Source organism: Centruroides sculpturatus, unplaced genomic scaffold (assembly GCF_000671375.1).
Source record: "Centruroides sculpturatus isolate CEXI.00-Female unplaced genomic scaffold, Cexi_2.0 scaffold185, whole genome shotgun sequence".
Classification (NCBI taxonomy): domain Eukaryota; kingdom Metazoa; phylum Arthropoda; class Arachnida; order Scorpiones; family Buthidae; genus Centruroides; species Centruroides sculpturatus.
Genome location: NW_019384424.1, coordinates 481,295 through 499,254, shown reverse-complemented (window position 1 = coordinate 499,254; position 17,960 = coordinate 481,295). Strand labels below are relative to the sequence as shown.

The 17,960-nt window shown below is 28.9% G+C and overlaps 3 protein-coding genes across 4 annotated transcripts in view; 2 read left to right on the top strand and 1 right to left on the bottom strand.

Annotated features, from left to right (window-relative positions):
• Positions 1 to 8,098, bottom strand: part of LOC111619489 (transmembrane 9 superfamily member 3-like) — a 61,042-nt gene extending 52,944 nt beyond the window's left edge. The window contains exon 1 of the mRNA XM_023361218.1: positions 7,783 to 8,098. Within this exon, the coding sequence (XP_023216986.1) occupies positions 7,783 to 7,863 (81 nt within the window). The 5' untranslated portion in view covers positions 7,864 to 8,098. The remainder of the gene's footprint in view (positions 1 to 7,782) is intronic.
• A 2,314-nt stretch (positions 8,099 to 10,412) lies between these two features.
• LOC111619498 (peptidase inhibitor R3HDML-like) lies at positions 10,413 to 12,925 on the top strand. Of its 2 annotated transcripts, none has more exons than XR_002755761.1 (6): positions 10,413 to 10,871; positions 11,718 to 11,930; positions 12,028 to 12,122; positions 12,308 to 12,389; positions 12,667 to 12,738; positions 12,799 to 12,850. XR_002755761.1 is itself a non-coding variant. In XM_023361225.1 (6 exons), the coding sequence occupies exons 1-6, from the start codon at positions 10,623 to 10,625 to the stop codon at positions 12,876 to 12,878; spliced, it is 798 nt and encodes a 265-aa protein (XP_023216993.1). In that variant the 5' UTR covers positions 10,415 to 10,622; the 3' UTR covers positions 12,879 to 12,925. The 2 variants fall into 2 exon arrangements, 1 of the variants encoding a protein (XP_023216993.1); XM_023361225.1 differs by having other exon boundaries at positions 10,415 to 10,871; positions 12,308 to 12,396; positions 12,799 to 12,925.
• A 2,471-nt stretch (positions 12,926 to 15,396) lies between these two features.
• Positions 15,397 to 17,334, top strand: LOC111619496. The gene is made up of 2 exons (XM_023361224.1): positions 15,397 to 15,491; positions 16,371 to 17,334. Exons 1-2 carry the CDS (start codon positions 15,433 to 15,435, stop codon positions 17,137 to 17,139), a joined length of 828 nt encoding a protein of 275 aa, XP_023216992.1. The 5' UTR covers positions 15,397 to 15,432; the 3' UTR covers positions 17,140 to 17,334.
• Positions 17,335 to 17,960: the final 626 nt, after the last annotated feature.

The following is a 17,960-nucleotide window of genomic DNA, read 5'->3' as shown; positions in this document are numbered from 1 at the left end:
TAGTTCCAGAAGTTAAAAGAAAAAACATCTATATAAACATCCATAAACCTCAAACTAAGATGATCTTCCAGAATTTGGGGGGGGAAGTGACAGTGAGAATAGAGTTTTTCCATACAATAAACCTATTTTGGATTCAAAATAATAAAGTAACATATGTGAATCTATAAAATTCAATTGGTATTTTTTAAAAATAATTTTCAGCAGATTAAATTCCTTTGAATAGCAACAATTAAATCAAGTTTTCTTTTGTGCCATGTCATAATGATATTTAGCTTTCGTAAAATATTTCATACTGTATTTAACTGAAATACTTCATTTGTTATAATATTTTATGATAACAGTATTTTTAGAAATTTATTTATCCTAGATTTTACATACTTGACTTACTTTCTTTCATTTTTAAAAGAAGTATTACAATATTCATTGCTAATGCTTTGCACAATTTTATCAATTTCTTGCAAAACACTCAATCCTTCATATTTGCAAGGATTCCACATGCAAAATTGCTAAATACAAAATTATCATAAAAAGTCATTTCCTGTTATCATAAGCTCTCAATAAGCTAAAAAAATAGCTATAATAAAATAAAAATCTTTATTTAGTTTATACATTTAGAATATAGCATAGAATAAAACAAGAGTTAAACATAAAATGTAATGAAATAAAATATATTGTTCTTATCTCTATTCTGAATAGTCAGTGATATGTCTACACATCCTGGATGTACAGATAATGCATGCACAATTAAAAAACTAACTTTGCACATGCAAACAAGTAATTAAAACAATATTTTTCTTATCTTCCTCAAAAACAAAAAAGTATAAAATGTAAAGTCATATAAAAAATTTTAGTAATTATACTAATTATATAAATTGATAATCATCATCTTATCCTTTCTAATTTCTTTTTACATTCTGTTTTATTTCTTAAAAACCTTTATCTAGTTCTATATCATCTTTGATAAGAAACTGCTTAAAAAAACACATTCTAATTGATTATATAATGAACTTTTTATATATAAACATTCAATACTTTGTAATTCTACATTAGTACACATCAAACAGAATGGAAATTATTTGACAGCACTATAAAAATTTTACAATTCCATAGAAAATAAAAATTTAGTAAGAATTATCCCATATAAATTCATATAACTAAAAAAACCTAATCAGCAAATACTTATATTTTAAAAATTTCAATTAACAGACCAAAAAATTAGATACTGTACTTACATAGAAAAATAGACAAATTTTTTTCAATTCAATAATTTTAGATTTCAAATTATTTGCTAATTCAACAAAAATGAGCATTGTATGTTTACTTAATTGATATCCATTTATTTAAAAATTTAATCCAAAATAAACACAGTATATGAAGATATTTGATATCTTTAAAAATTTTTAAAGTAAATCCTGTAGTTAAGTGTTACATTTAACAAAATTCAACTAAATAATTATAATTGTAATCAGTTTTGTATATATAATTATTAAACATTTATTTGCTAGGTAAGCATCAGAACATCAATACAACATTAATGTGTATATAGTAACAAGCATATAATTTTACAGAAAACTAAATTAAGTATCTCATATGTGTGGCAAGGCTTTTATGAAAAACTGGGAATTATCAACAAGCTATTATTTTTTTTAATATTTTAAATGTCTTACTTTTATATCTGTTATAATTTTACACTTCTTAAAATTACCACTGATTATTTACATTTATAATTTTTTGTAGTTTTACATCATTATGTTTTTGTTCTAATTATTTAAAAAAATATTTTTGAAAAGTGTTCTGCACATTCCAATATTGTTGATGACCTGATGCAGATCTTGGTTAAGGTGAAAAATATTCGTCAATTTGACATTAAAATTTTTGTTACTGGAAGTTAAAGGTTTAGTTGATTGTACTCAGTATTTAATTCCAGTCATTGAGAAGTATTTTTGTTAAGTAGTTTCTACAAAATTAATTAGTCAAGTTCCAGCACAATAATTATTCTGGCCTTATCATTTAATGATTATTATTAATTATTTTTAATTTTTAAGACGAGATTAGTTTTTATAAGTAAATGGAAATTTTTAATTATTAGATACTTTTTTTAAATTGATGAATTATTACAAGTTAAAATAATTTATCATATAGTATATTAAAAATTTTCCCAATTATAAGCCACACCCATAAAATTATATGGATGGAAAAATTTTATAATTTTATTTATTAATAAGTAATCAATTATCACAGTGACAAGTCTCCAATTTATTAAAGCAAATTATTTTGAATGTAGTATTTTAAATCAAGAATTAACTTTAGACACTATGATCATTAAAACAGAAATTAAAAAATGATAATACTGCACTGTTAAAATTTTATAGTTTTTTCTATTCTATTCTGTATTATTTTTTTCTGTTTATTTCCATTTTTAAAGTAGTTTAACAGAGTAATGAGTAGTAAAATAGATTCAAAAGATTTATTTAAAGATTTAAGAAGTAATTTTTCAGGAGTATAATTTGCATATATGATTTTAAATATCATTAGTGGTAAAAATAATAAATTACTAAAGTTTAAATATCAGACTGCTTTATTAGTAAAAGAGTTTCTTAGACCAAACACTTCACAACTGAATTTTATTTATTTATCCAAATTATAAGATAGAATGGGGCTATTTACTAACATAGTATATAACTAGAACAGTATATAAAATCAGTTTTAAATAGAGTATATAAAATTTTTGTTAATGAAATTAAATATTTTTTTGTAAATTCAAGAATCGATTAAAAATATTAAATATTTATATAAAGTAAGTAAATTTAAAATACATTCTGTTAAGTATGTTTTGAATTTACTTTCTTAAATTATGAATTTCTAAAATGATTTTACTAATTATTGCTTATATGTTAGTGATACAGAATATTTTCAGGATCTAAAACTTCCCTGAAAATCACAACTAGTGTACAGATAAAAAAAAAACAATAATTACTACTACATGGCTTGAAAAATTCAAATTATATCATAAAAACAATTAAATATGCAACCTTATTAATTTGCTGTGCAACACTAAAAACTGATAAATTAACAAAAAACACTAAGCACATCTCATCATAATAGGATAGCACATACAATTATAAACTTGTTATCATAGTATGTGTTATTGATTATTTGAAATAAAATTGAAGTCATCACCGACAGCATGAATGATCTATTTTTAACACAGCTAATTAATGGACTTTTTGATGTCCAAAAATGTAAAATTTCCTCACAATAATAATTTTTTTTAAACAAAGGTAATTTTTTTAAAATTATTTAAGAAAAAATCCAATTTTTTTGCAAAAAAATAAACACGTTTAGAGTACCTGACTGACTTTTTCATAATCATCATTATTTTTTGAAAACAACTATATTTTTATGTTTTAAACTATTTTTTGATGTTAATATTTCTTATGTTATAATAAATTATGAAAAAATGCAAAAAATAAAGGAAAATGTTTATAAAAGGATAAAACCTCTATTTCATCAAGACAATTCAAAGTAGTTTTTAAATGTTTTTAAAGTTTATTACTTTGCAAATTTTCCATTTAAGAAACAAGTGAATATTTCATTTTAATTCAAGCAAACATAAAACTTCAGCCATTAGAGTTGAAATTAGTTTTGAAATAAATGTGGATTTTCCTTTTGATTCTTTTAATGCTCTGCTTCAGTTTCCATAAAAATCAAAATCATAGATTGGTAAATACGACTAACTTGTCCCTATTGCAAGCAAATAACATGAAAGTAAACAGTGGTGTAACACACAATTGAACTTATCAGAAACAATGTAAACATTCCAATTTCATATTTAAAACATACTATTTTGATATGTATTGGCAAATTTTCCCATTAATGTCTATAGGTTTAGATGAGACATTTCTCCATTTTAATGTAATGCTTTTGCAGCTCTTGCCATATTTTTTTACTGCAATTTTTTCCAGGATGGCTTTATTTCCTCTGTATTTCATTCACATATCAGACATTCTGTACCCTTCTTGTTTTCTATAAAAAAACCATTTAAATACATCAACAGAAGCACAAACTTTAAGTTGTATGAATCTTACTGATTTTATTAAGGTTTTGATACTATGAAAGCTTTTATATACAGTGCAGCACAAATTTAGAAGGACTCATTTTACACTATTTTGAAATAATGTATCATATAAAGTACATAATTAAGCAAAATAAATATTATAAATAGGTGAAACCAATTAGGAAATCAGTTTGCATATGGACATTGGTCCTGAATTGTCCCAATTTAAACCCATATAATTTCTTATGGAAAACATTTTACCAAAAAGCTGCAGGCAGTGATGGAACTTAGCAAACTAATCATTCAGGCCTGTAACAAGATAACTAACAAGTAAGCATATGTACAGTACCATCCAGTAATCAACATGAACTGTTGATGATGATGATCACATTGATCACTAGATTCACAGAGGAAAAATCTCCATGCAATGATCTGTTACTTTCTGCTACTGTAATTTAAATATTTTATTAGTAAAACAATTGCTGGATAATTTCATGCACTTACCTCTTTATACATATAATAAAGAGGGATAAGTTTAAATATAAAAATACATTTTACTGGATTGTATGTAAAACATATTTGAATTTTATTGAAAATTGCTTGAAAGTATTAAAATATTCAATTTAGTCCTATAGCAATATTAAATACCAATATTAAATATGCCAACTATTTACATTTGAACAAAGTATATATAATGCAAAACAAAATGCATAATAAATGATAAACAGTTAAGAATTATTATTTAAATATAAATAACATATTAAAAAGCACTCAATAATGATTCAGTTTTTAGTATTATAGAAAAACATTTTGTATATTTTCAGTTTTATTTATTTTTTGTCATTCCAACATTAAATCTTTTAGGAAATACTGATTTAGCCTATTTAAATAACTGCAAAAGTCATGGATGGAATGATGATAAATCTACAAAATACAAACAATTATAGATGTAAAAATACAGTTAATTGTCTTAATAATAGTGATATTAAACAATCATCAATTCTCCAGAAATATCTCACCAACACAAAGATAAATTATGTTTATAAATATATACTGAAAAATGATATAGGCTAATGATCTACTTTACATCACTTTGATTCAATAGTTTCATTTGGTTTATTATTTAAAAAAAAAAAAAAGCAAAAGAGCATTTCATTTAATGTATTTATTCTATAAAAAATTTAACATTTGTTATAGAAATAATTCAAACAATTTTTACATTGTTACAATTTATATGAATTATTTTAAATATATTCTATTATTCTATTTGGGAGAGTAAATTTGAAAATAATTATGAATAAAGAAATAATTTTAAATTATTAAAGTATTAGAATCAATCATGTGTGTTTTTTCATTTATCAAAATCCAATTAAATAGTTATGAAAATGTAATATATTATATTTTAGTAAAATCAAGATCTTGAAAACTAATTCAATTAATAACTCATATCAGTCAAGATTTGAAAAAGAAAGATAATACATAAGAAAAACAAATTTTAATCACAATATTATATAACATTAATGGATTTACACAAAAACAAAACAGATATTAAAATACCAAACATAAAAAGAATATTGTATGTATTCTTTTTGTGTTGCAATAGTAAAAAACATACTTAAGGTAAATATTTAATTATTATAATATATGAATTTTTTTAAAATATAAGGATATGTTCAAAAATACTAACTGATGAGACCAGTGACACTGACAAATTAGTGGATATTATTCAAAAACATTACCAATAATAGTCTGGTAATCTACTGGTGACTAATGAACTCACCACTCTGGAAACAGTTACTTGATAGCCAAAAATGGCATCTAATAGATGAAGGTTAGTGTTGTAAGTTTAAGTCAAACACTTTACAAAACAGTAAAATTATACATTCTGAGAAGCTTTCAGGAAATTGTCACAATATGAAATACATTAATGAATTTGTCATTGTCACCTTCTTGCTAGTTCACTATGTTAAGTAACTGAAAGTTGAATCTTGCATTCAAAAATTTATCAATATCTACTGTTACCACTGACATAATTAACAATTGCCATAATCATTGGGGTAATATTTCTGAACTGTATTTAGAATTTCAAAAGCATTCAATTGTATTTATAATTAAAAAAAACATCTATGTAATTAAAATGTTAAGTTACCAGGTTATAAAATCTATACTCTAGTTTATGATTTGAATTTTAATTTATCTCCTAAATCTGTATACAGGTGTATAAAAGCATGAAAAAATAAAATATTTCCTGAAAAATATTATTTGCATTTTTGCACATATATTAAATAACTAATTGTGTAGATGATATATAAGTAAAATATAATAATGAAAAACTAATTACACCACCAACCCAGAAGTGCATGCTGACCTTCCTAGCATGGGGCTAATAAAATGGTCCTTTCATACCGACCACATTACGGCCCTAGAAATATAGAAGGCCAGACCAACAGGCAAGTGCATCAATTTTAAGGATGTTAACATATTATTGTATGCCTGGCATTGTGTGAGGAAGACAGCAACGCTAATGCACATTCAATTTATATTATTTACAGTTATGTGGGACCCTCAAATAATAGGTAAACATGGGTTGCCTTATATGTATATGTTGAATTCATGTATTTGCCACCATTAAGTTTGTGTTTGTTTTATATATTCTAAATGTTTTAAATTTAATGTTTAAAAAATGTTCTGTTCTAAGCATTCCAATTTTGGAATTTGATTTGATTGTTTCATTATTATGCCTTTGTGTCCTATATCTTAATTCAATAATTGATAAAGTACTAGTATATAAGATAAATATTAAATGATTTGATCGTTCTCTAACCAGAAGCAAACCTCGGGTAAGGTCGAAAGCATTTGCTGGATGTTTTATTAAACGTTTTGTTGCCGGATTTAAAGGTTCTTTAAAGGTTATCATTAATACCAGTAATTTATGATGAAAACTAATTATTGGATTTTATAAAAAAAAGTATAAAATCAATATTATATTGTACAACCACACTTTTATAATAAACAATTATTATAACAAGCATTAACATCATAAGACAGTCATCAAACTACTCAAAAAACAATAACTCATAGGTTGAATTGAATATAACAACATTAACTAATTACGAAATCCTTTATAATGTTGGATATAATGTATTTGGAAATGATATACAAAAGTTCTGATCATATAAAAATATAAAAAACAAGAGCTAATAATGGCTGCATTTGGCAGACAATAGTTCCAGAGCCATCCAGTATTTTTCTGCCAGATACCCTCTACGGTAGCACTCTTTCGGAACACGTTTGGCATTTCGACACCACATTTACACTACCTAAAACTGACCAACACAATGCTTTTTGTTTCAGCTCAACGTCACCCATCACTCAGCAGATCCACGTCACTACGTAACAGTACCAATTTGCCCAGTTACAACTGTCGAGTCTTCCGAACGCTTCCAACGGCTATTTCTCTATTACCTTTTACTTTTACAAACAGCAAATATTTAAAGGTTTATACTTTTAGCAAATCTAATAAATGATAAAAAATTGTCCATAAATTCTTACCTAATTCATAATTATTTTCTATATTGATATGTATAATTTCAATCATTGATATTAATCCTAACTAATGGTGTATGATACATCCATGACTACCATTGAAGATATATATATATTCATTGATACAATCAGTTACATAAAAAATGTATTATATATAATTAAAGAAATGAAAAACCTACCCGATGGGAGTGTTCGTCACTTTCTGTTCGTCCAAAACAAAAAATCACCAATATTACTAAGCCTAATATTTTAGATTTCATGCCCACCTTCGTGCTTATTTAATAAAATTCATAAACTTAAAAATATATCGATTGCGATGTATTATTTAGACTAGCACTTATATCCAACCATAAAGAATTATTTCACTATTCAGTCTTTATTGACTAGCTGGCTTCACACCTAGAAATTGTATTTAAATTAAAATTTATCATTGACTTCTACTAAACGTTGACGTCGATTAGGAAGCAATGGCGGAATGACAGGTCCGCACTAGTTCGTCGTCTGATGTATATTATATATTAAATAAAACAAATTTAATTTATTTCATTTTATAAATTATAACTCGATTAATTAAATTTTTACGTTTTATAATAATAATTATTATTATTATCTAATTTTGAATTATTTTAATAAATGTTTATTTATTTACGATTTGTGATTATTCATACTTCCAATTGTAATATTTCAATTTATTTAAATAAAAATTTTACAATCTTTGTAATTTTTTAAATATTTATTTTTAAATTAATTTGATAATTTTTTTAGTAAATTTTAATTTTATTAAAGTTAAATAATATTTTATATCCGTTTTTAATCTATTAAAATGTCATCGAGAATAATCGATATCGTACACAGAAATAATTAATCGTATTTTCAAAAATAATATTATATAACTATTCATTTATTTTAAAAAAATAATAAATTATTTTAATTTATTTTGTTAATGAAAGTAGTTATTGATTTTTAGTACTAATAAATGTTTCTATGCTTCTTTCCTATAAGCACTAGGCCCACAGTGGCCAAGCGAGTAGGCCGGATGGCCGAGTAGTCAAGGTGGCAGCCTACCGCCTTGGGTGACTTGGGATCGAATCCGGACTGGTTAAGTAATCCCCAGGAATTTTTCAAGAGGTGGTCCGTTCGGATATGTCGAATCCCATCCCTCACCACCCGGCCGCCCCATTGTTGGCCTGGACGAACCCATAATGGCCCTGCTATAAGAGGCCCTCTTAGTGCCTACAGGGCGGAAAAAATATTTAAAAAAGTGACCAAGAGTTTCCGTTCCCCGAACACTGGGAGTTCGGCCATGGGTTTGCGCCTCGCCAGGACGGGCTGGCCACGTGGAGTTTTCCATCTGTAACGCCTGAATAGGAGCCAGTTACCCTTAAAAATACCTCCCGGAAGATTTCCCTCTAGGCAGATCGCCCAAGTGTTGCGTTGCCGTAACTTAATAAACAAAGATACTGTAAGCACCAAGAGAACTTTACAACATGTAAGAGACGGGTCGAAAAATCCCCAGGAATTTTTCGGGGGTGGTCCGCTCGGATATGTCGGACCCCGTCCCTCACCACCCGGCAGCCCCATTATGGGCCTGGCCGAACCCATAATGGGCTTGCAAAAAGAGGCCCTCTTAGTGCCCACAGGGCGGAAAGAGGTAAAAAAAAAAAAAAACATGCAAGAGAACTTTACAACTTTAAGACTTATGGCTAAAGAAACGCAGCATTTGTGTGATATGCCAAGATGGTGCTTTTCGGAAGGACTTCTACGGAAAACTGATTACTATTTAAGTGATTAATATCTGAATGAAACCCAGAAAGCTTCACGCAGCCCGTCCGTTGGTCAGGCGCAAACCCTGACCATTACCACCATCAGAGGTATTATCAACTTGACCACTGGTTTACTCATTGGGGCCTGGCATTGCAGATTCTTACCAGTCTGTCATAACGCGGCCCGGTCTGGGAATGGAATTTGACATAACTGTGCCTGATTAGTTATGAAAAGTTCTCATTTAAACTCTAACCTATATTCTAAAAATATCAGTCAGACAACATTGACACTAAACTATATATCCGGATTTCACTCTACAGTCCAGACATTTAATTAATGAAGCAATTTTCATATGTTCAATGAATTAAAGAAGCGCCTGAAAGATGGCAGATTCGCCTGCTTCAGGCGCTTCTAGGCGCAGAGATGGACACAGATTTCCTGGAGTAGAAACGAAAAGACTACGAGCACGAAATCACCAGGCTCGTTGTCTAATAGAACAAAAATACCTCACTTGCGAATAAATTATGTTATTACAGATAATTAGTTTATCTGTAATTGTGTAGATGATATTAAATATATAAAAATTGGTTATATTAATTCAATCCTAATTCTTATCCATCTTACCGACCGTCTTATAATTATTATCAATTAATGGCTGCACTAAATAACTATGATTTTTTTTAAAGCTTTTTCCGCTATTTTAGCAAGTCCATTCTGTTTCAATCAGGCGCACAATGGAACAGCTGGGTAGTAGGGATCGAGTATATCCGGATGAATCATCGGAAATCGATTCCGGATCCTCCGGAGCGATAGGCTACCACCTTAACTATTCGGCCACCATTTGAACTAGTGTACTACCTATCTTTTAGTCTACTCATTCAAGTAACTTTATGTAAAAATATTGAACGTCGACGTTGAGCAAGATCTAGAGAAACTGCTATACATCAATCAAGTCATGTGACAAAGTTTTGGTGACGTTTGTGATGACGACAGTCGATGACAGTGACATCTCACTCATGTAACCACTAGCTTTAAATCTGATTGGCCTAAACACCGCACGTGATCTTCATAATTTTAAATTCGTATTTTACAGGATCGTATTCTCTATCGATTCGTTTTAATGAAATAATTGTCTGGAGAAAATAACTTTATTAAAACTTTCTGAAGTAAAAGAAAAGACTATATATATTTATATTAAAAAATTTGCAATTATCTATTTAAAATAATTTAACAAATACATCAATTATTGGAGAAAATGGTTGAAGCCATCTTTATCTTGTGGATTTGGTCAATAGTTTTCGTACAAATGATTAATTCAATGCAAGGTATTGCTGTTAAGAAAAATAATTCAAAAACAAATGCTCTTCAATCAAGTTTGTACGATGATAAAGAAAAGATAAAATACAGTGGATTCAATCAAATAGAAGAAGAAGATATTCTAAATGAATTCTATTCTGTTAAGGATACGTGGTCCGGATATAATATTTCGAACCTGGTAAAACCGGTATGTGATAATTAAATCTATATTTATGTTCCAAAATTTGTATTTAAAAAAAGAAAATAGACAAATAAAACGAATAAGTGCTCATAACTGGCCGAATAGGATAAAACCACCGAACACTAATAGTTAGTCGTGGGTTCGTGCAGGGGCGGATCTAGGTTTTTCAAAGCATAGGGCTTATTGAAGTCCAATAGGGCACGATTTTTTAAGTCCTTTTAATTAAGCCCTATTAGTCCCTATGTAGATCCGCCTCTGGGTTCGTGTCTAACCAATAGACTGGCCGCATGGAATTTGCCATGTTTTTTTCAAGTGTGTAATACCTAAATAAAGAACATAATCTCATAGAAAGTCCTTCCAGAAGATAACCCCTTTTTGGCAGATCGCCTACGTGTTACGTTGCTTTATGCTCATTTGAGCACGAGTACGTACAGTACAGTACATATTTGATCACGCATACGGATGAGGCAGGTCGAGACCGCGCGAATTACCTCATTTTGCCTCAGGCTACAGACTGGAGTGCCCGACGTCGAATGTCAAGACAAATGATTCCATTCGTGAGCGAGCGTGACTGATATTCAAATGTATGCTAAAATACAACTACACCGAGCAGGAATTCTTTTTGATTGACGGAAAATGCTTGGCTCGGCACGAGGCTGTTGGTCGAAAAACTCCATTAAACTTGCAATGCTTCAGACCCGGGTCTATGCTAACGTGCTCATGAAACCTCTTCATGCCTCATTGTGTGCTTGCTTAAATGTATACCTGACATTATGCCAATAAAAATCTAAATCCAATGTAACGTTTTAATAATGTAAATTACAATTTAACATATATAATTTTTATATTTAGGTATGGAATGATGAATTAGCAAAACTGGCCAAGGATTGGGGCGATCAGTGTAAAATGAAATTCGGTCCGTCAACCTGTAATAATTTTTATAATCAGAGTCGAGGACTATTTTCTAATAGTTATGAAGATATATTTAAAAGTTGGAAATCACAGAAATTCTTCTACGATCATTTAAATAACAGTTGTAAAGGTCCTTGTGACGAATATAAGCTGGTAAGGAAAAACAATATTACAAATACAGTATCAATCTTAGAATCTAACTCATTCGATGTTTTTTTTTTTTTTTAATATTAATTTATCAATTTATCAGATGATGTGGGCGGAAGCATACGCTATAGGTTGTTCAAAATCATCTTGTGAGAAATTAGGATACAAATATTTAATGGTTTGCAATTTTTATCCACCGTAAGTAGGCTTACTCATTGTATCATTTTCCAAATTTCTTCTATTATTTTATAGTTTTGATTAGTTATATTTCTATAATTTTAATAATTTAATGAATTAAAAGTTTTATTTTCATATTCATTATCCAATAAGCAACGAAATTTTTATTAAGTTGTAATAATATACTGTATTTAATTTTAAATTAGAATGGATATGAATATGCCCCCATTTAAGATAGGGAAAGTATGTTCTAATTGTCCAGCTAATTTTACTTGCAACCAAGAAATGGTTTGTGGTAAATATTAAATATCGAATTGTTTTTCAAAAGAATACAGTCGACCCCCCTATAACACTGTTGATTATTCCGTTTTATATGAATTTCACGTTGTACGAGTCACTTAGATTTTACAAATACGTGAGCCGTTCACAGCCCGGCACGCGTATTTGTAAAATCTAAGTGACTCGTACAATGTGGAATTCATATAAAACGGAATAATCAACAGTGTTATTAGGTCGACTGTATATTTAACGTTTTATAAATTATTATTAACTTTTTTTTTTATAGATAAAAGCAGTAAAATAGTACCGAAAGAAACGTTTGAGTGCATAAAAATTGAATCATCATCTATGCCCACATGTAAGTAATAATTTGATATAAAAGTGTATTATATTATATACATTTATATATATATTTTAGCGGGATTTCGACGTCAATATGAAATTCAGAAGAACGTATTATTTACTGCAGGATTACTATTATTGTCAGTTGTATATTAAAGTGATAACAAGATTAAATTGTCATTTTTCAAAATTCATACGTAGACTATATATTTTAGTTTTACAATAAAATTAAATTTATTGAAAGTGTTTTTTTGTAAAATATAAAATTAAGAAATTAAAATTAATACCAAAGAAATTAAAAAGAAAACACCGTTCATTGTTATATGATAAGGAAATAGGTTTTAAGATTCGAGCGTAGCCTATGACTATACTTCAATAGAAAATTATAGAGAATATTAAATAGAAAGTTTTCTTTCAGCAGATGCAAGTTAAAGAAATAATTAACCTTTATTAATCCAAAATTATTAATACAAACATTCATTTTTTTTTTTAAATTATGTTTGTAGCTACATAAAATGCAATCGGTTGACTTTTTCCATAATTTCTTTTCGGAGAGTCAATTCTTCTATAATATCTTTCAATTATATCGACTGATGGGTCATTCAGTTCCGTGTTTGATGTGTCTATTTGACTCAGCGGAACATCAAATCTGGATACTAATTCAATTATTGTTTCTAACAAATTTTTCTTTGGAAACGAATTACGACGATAACGCTTACACGAAGCATACCTGCCAAATATCCTTCAATTGATACATATAACAATACTTTACCAATTAATTTCTAATTAAATATCGTCAGATAAATTGTCTGAGATTAAAACAATTAAAAATTTTCACTAAAAATTCTTATTTAGTATTTACCGAAATATTTTCACCTTTGCTTTCATGTTGCATTCATACAGAGCACTTTAAACTCATTTATTATATTCATTTGCATAATATCAGTAGATTATTTATTAGAATAAGGGGAAAATTATTAAATATCTTTTAATTAATAAAGTTTTAATTAAGAATAATTTTATTTAATATACCAAGATAAAGGTAGATTAAGTGAAAAAGACCAATCAAGGATGAATACATAGGAAATTATATGGTTAATGTAGTTTACGAAATAATAGAATGGATGGGAAGAGAAATTTAAGCCCTGATGCTGTCCCAACATTATTTGGAAATAGCAATCAAAATCAAGTATCAGGGGTTAAACGTTTAACTTGTTTGTGGTCCTATTTACAACAAAAAGTGTCACTGATGAAATCGGTTGAAAAAATCTATGCAATATCTTTTGATGAAATAGAAGTTCAGGAGGCACAAACTTAAAGTAAACAGTATAAGTCTTTTGTTGAGCTATTGGAAACACTTCTGTAAAAGCAAATCATATATTAGTGTTCCTCGTCAGAGGTTTCTCAACATCTTGGAAACAAGTTATCGCCTACCGTGCAACTGCATTTTCAACAAAAGGTGAAGATATTAAAAATTTTTTGTTTTGTATAATTGAACACTTGAAAACTATTGGCTTAAATGTGGTAGTCGTTGTGTCAGACGAATTCCTACAACGTGCCTTTTGGAATGCTGTAAATGTGAAAGTAAATAGAACTACAAGAAGAACTTATTTTGAATTGAACGATGATGGAAGTGTAATAAAAGTGTTTGCTGATCCTCTCCATCTCACTTAAAAAAAAATAGTGAAGCTAAGTCCAGATGTTCTTGAAAATGAAGGACTGCCATCATCTAGTAAACCTATGGGAGCTTCAGAGAAAAGATGATTTAAAGCTGTTATATCATTTCGAAGAAAGCGACATATGACATTGCCTTGAATGAAATTTTACCATTCCACTTACTTACAAATCAGATGTGCCTTAAATCAGGTTTATAGGAAAATCTAACTTTTTTAAAAACTTACTTTACATGGTAGGCAATTGATGAATGAAAACAATAATAACTGAACCTTTCCTTTCTGAGAATCTGTCAATGCTTATATATACTTCAAAGAGTGTATATATAGTGTAGATAATATATAGCGGAGGTTCGTATGTCACATCCTGTGTGTTCATAGTCTATATAAATAAAACACTGTCTAGTAATTCTGTCTTAATATTTTAAAGTATCTTATTGGGCAAATATATTGAAATCTTTCGTAATGTAAGGACATATTAAATTTTCATCTTAGAGATTCCGTAAACAATGTGCTCTAAATTTGAAAATGTTTTGTCCCACTCCCCTTTTCATGACGTTTCATAGACCCTTCAAAAATTTCGCGATTTTTTTACTCTTCTCTTCAAAATAAAGATAACAACGTAACTTTTACAGACAGTAAACTGCAATTGTATTGAAGAACAATAAGCTTTATTTCAGCTTGAGAAGCTATTCAAATCTATGGATTTATTTTGTTAAAATTAGCTTTTTCGTGTGTCGGTGTGAGTGAAAACAATTTCATTTAAAGACTCCTGTTCTACAAATGAAAAAGTTAGATGAACATTACATTTGAAGAAAATACCATTCAAGCCAATAAAATAAAAAGAAAGCACTAAAACTTTACATTTTTAAATAAGTTTTGCTAATTGTAAAAGAAATCGCGATTTATACACAAAAATGCCTTCTTTTCTTCTCGTTTATGCATATTTTAAGGACGAATGACGTAGCGATCTCTTCAACAATTCCCAACTAACAATAAAACTAAACCATTGTTGGTTCGTTCTTTCTTGCGAGCGAATGCGATTATCTTGTTCGTTTGGCGATTTTAAGAAAAGGATGTTTTCTTTCATTTTTAAGTAAGTTTAAATGACAATATTTCTAGTTTTAAAAGTCCCGTCTTCCGATGGCGACTATCTCCATCAGTGAAAAGATTGGATGAAACCATTAAATACAAGTAGTTAGTTAGCAACGGTTTCGGCTTGGCATTTCAAAATTCTTCTGGTTTCTTTATACTTTCTAAAATTTAAAACGAACCACTTTTACATAGAAAGTATTCCGCAGATCACCATGTTATCATTTGTCTTAAATTCAACCAAGCAAATCCGATGGAGATTGTCTGTTTCGATTTATCCGAAACCATTTGTCTTCGTAGTATAGACCTGCGCCTTCGTCATTTTGTCTCTGATGTTATAAATAAAGGATTCGTTGGCCTCTCTAATTATTAATAGTTTTAAATGATTTGGATAACTTTTTAAACAAATTTCTTATGCTTTAAATTCAATTACTCATTTTACGACCGAAACTTGATAATTGACTTGATCAAAATAGTTATCTAAACTTGTGCTTAGATAAGTATTTTAGAAATTTTATTGGTTCTTTTTTTCTTTCATAATAAAATAGGCAATAAATTCTTTATGATATTCATCGAATAGAATACCATAAAGTCTGTTTACACACGCTACAGATTTATCACTAGATCTCCCTTTTAGCTACAACAATCAAAAAACATCTAGTAAGGGCAGCAATCGGAAAGAGTTTTGTGCTTACAGATAGGCTCGAGGAATAGCATTTAAACATGAATACACATATATAACTTATATAAATTTTAACCAAACGTTGATTACGTGTGTGATAAATATTGATTTATGAAATATGACATTTTTGTTTTGAAATTATCATTCAATTTAAAATTTATTCATTGAAATAAAAGAAATTGTTTCTCGTCTTTCCTATAGAAAGAAGAGTTTTAAGAATTGGAGGCTATTATGCCGTGGAACAAAAGTTCACCCAATGGAAGGCGATATAGACAATTCGGCCCATACTGTGGGAAAGGAAGAGTGCAGGATTGCAGATCTTCCAGTGGTCTTATCGGGCGGTGACATTATGACCTCTCCGCTAGATCGAAGCTTGAGTATAAGCTTGCTGTCGCCTACAGCAGATAACATGTTTGACACAGATTCCCATAAATTGAATTCCGCCGAAATGACAAAAATGCGCGACCTATCGCGTTGGTGGGATATGCACAACACGCTGCAAACCGAACGCTTTCCAAATGTTCGGCCATGCATTTCATTTTTAGGCGAATTATGTGATAAACCGTGCATGGACAGCATGTATTTCTCGATATGGAAAACAACTTGGTTCTCTGAACAGCTGACAAATGACAACGTTTTCATTCTACACCAAACAGAGAATTCGGACGAGACGCCTATAGAAAAGTTGAGGCGATTGACGAGGTTCCTGATGAAGTTTTCAATTTATCGGTTTCCTAAACAAAATCAAAATGAAACGATTGAACAAACAATAAGTAGAATTCTCATCTCTGCCCAAAAGCAAGAGATTCTTATTCCTTCCTCAAATGATACAATCGATAAATACACTTTGAGCACCACACGTTTAGTCGTCGTGGATAACAAAGTAAAAGTAGAGGAGGTGGAGAAAAAAGGGAAGAAAAAGTCTAAATCTCGACGTTGGTGGAATGTATTTTGCTGCAGTCGTGATTAAGTTCCCATAGCAGCTTCTTTCTTCCCAGACAGATTCGTAACGTATTTCAATCTAATATATGGTACTTAATGTTTTGAACTATTTATCGTATTATTACAAAAAGGTCGTGATACAATTTCAGTACTAACATCCGAAACTGCTGAGTGTTATTCTACCACTCGATTTTGTAACGAAAGGACACCATTTAACCACAGTTAAAAACGTCGTTTCTCACACCTATTACNTTTTTTAAATATTTTTTTCATCTATCAATTTTTATAGTAGTCTATTGGATGTTGCGTGATCGGTCTACATTCATTGGCACGAATCTCGTAAGGAAATGAACGTGTTCTATTCGTTATACTCGAAAAACTATCGATTTTCTATGATTTTCTTAGGGAATTTTAATACCAAAAGCTACTTATTTTATTTATTATACTTTTATAGTTCTTAAAGATGAGATATACGAGAAAACCTTTCTAGCTTCTATCTCTATAATTAAATGGAATTTTGTTTTGTACAAGTGTAACATTAGTAAATATTTTGGCTACTTTCACTAAATTTTTGATTACTTTGAATGTTATTTTCTTATATAATTTATTTAGTCTAATACTTTAAAACTTTTTCATGAAATTTATAAATGTATTCATATTACAACAGACGTGTCTTTAATACATTACATTTATATATAAATTATTTATAAAGATTCATCCTAAATATTTTCTTATTGGGTTGTAATTTTGAAAAGATTGTAGACCTATACATTACCACTGTCGTCCGTCTGTCTGTCTTTCCTTAATCTCGAGAACGGTATTAGATAAATGAAACTCGAGACCAGATAT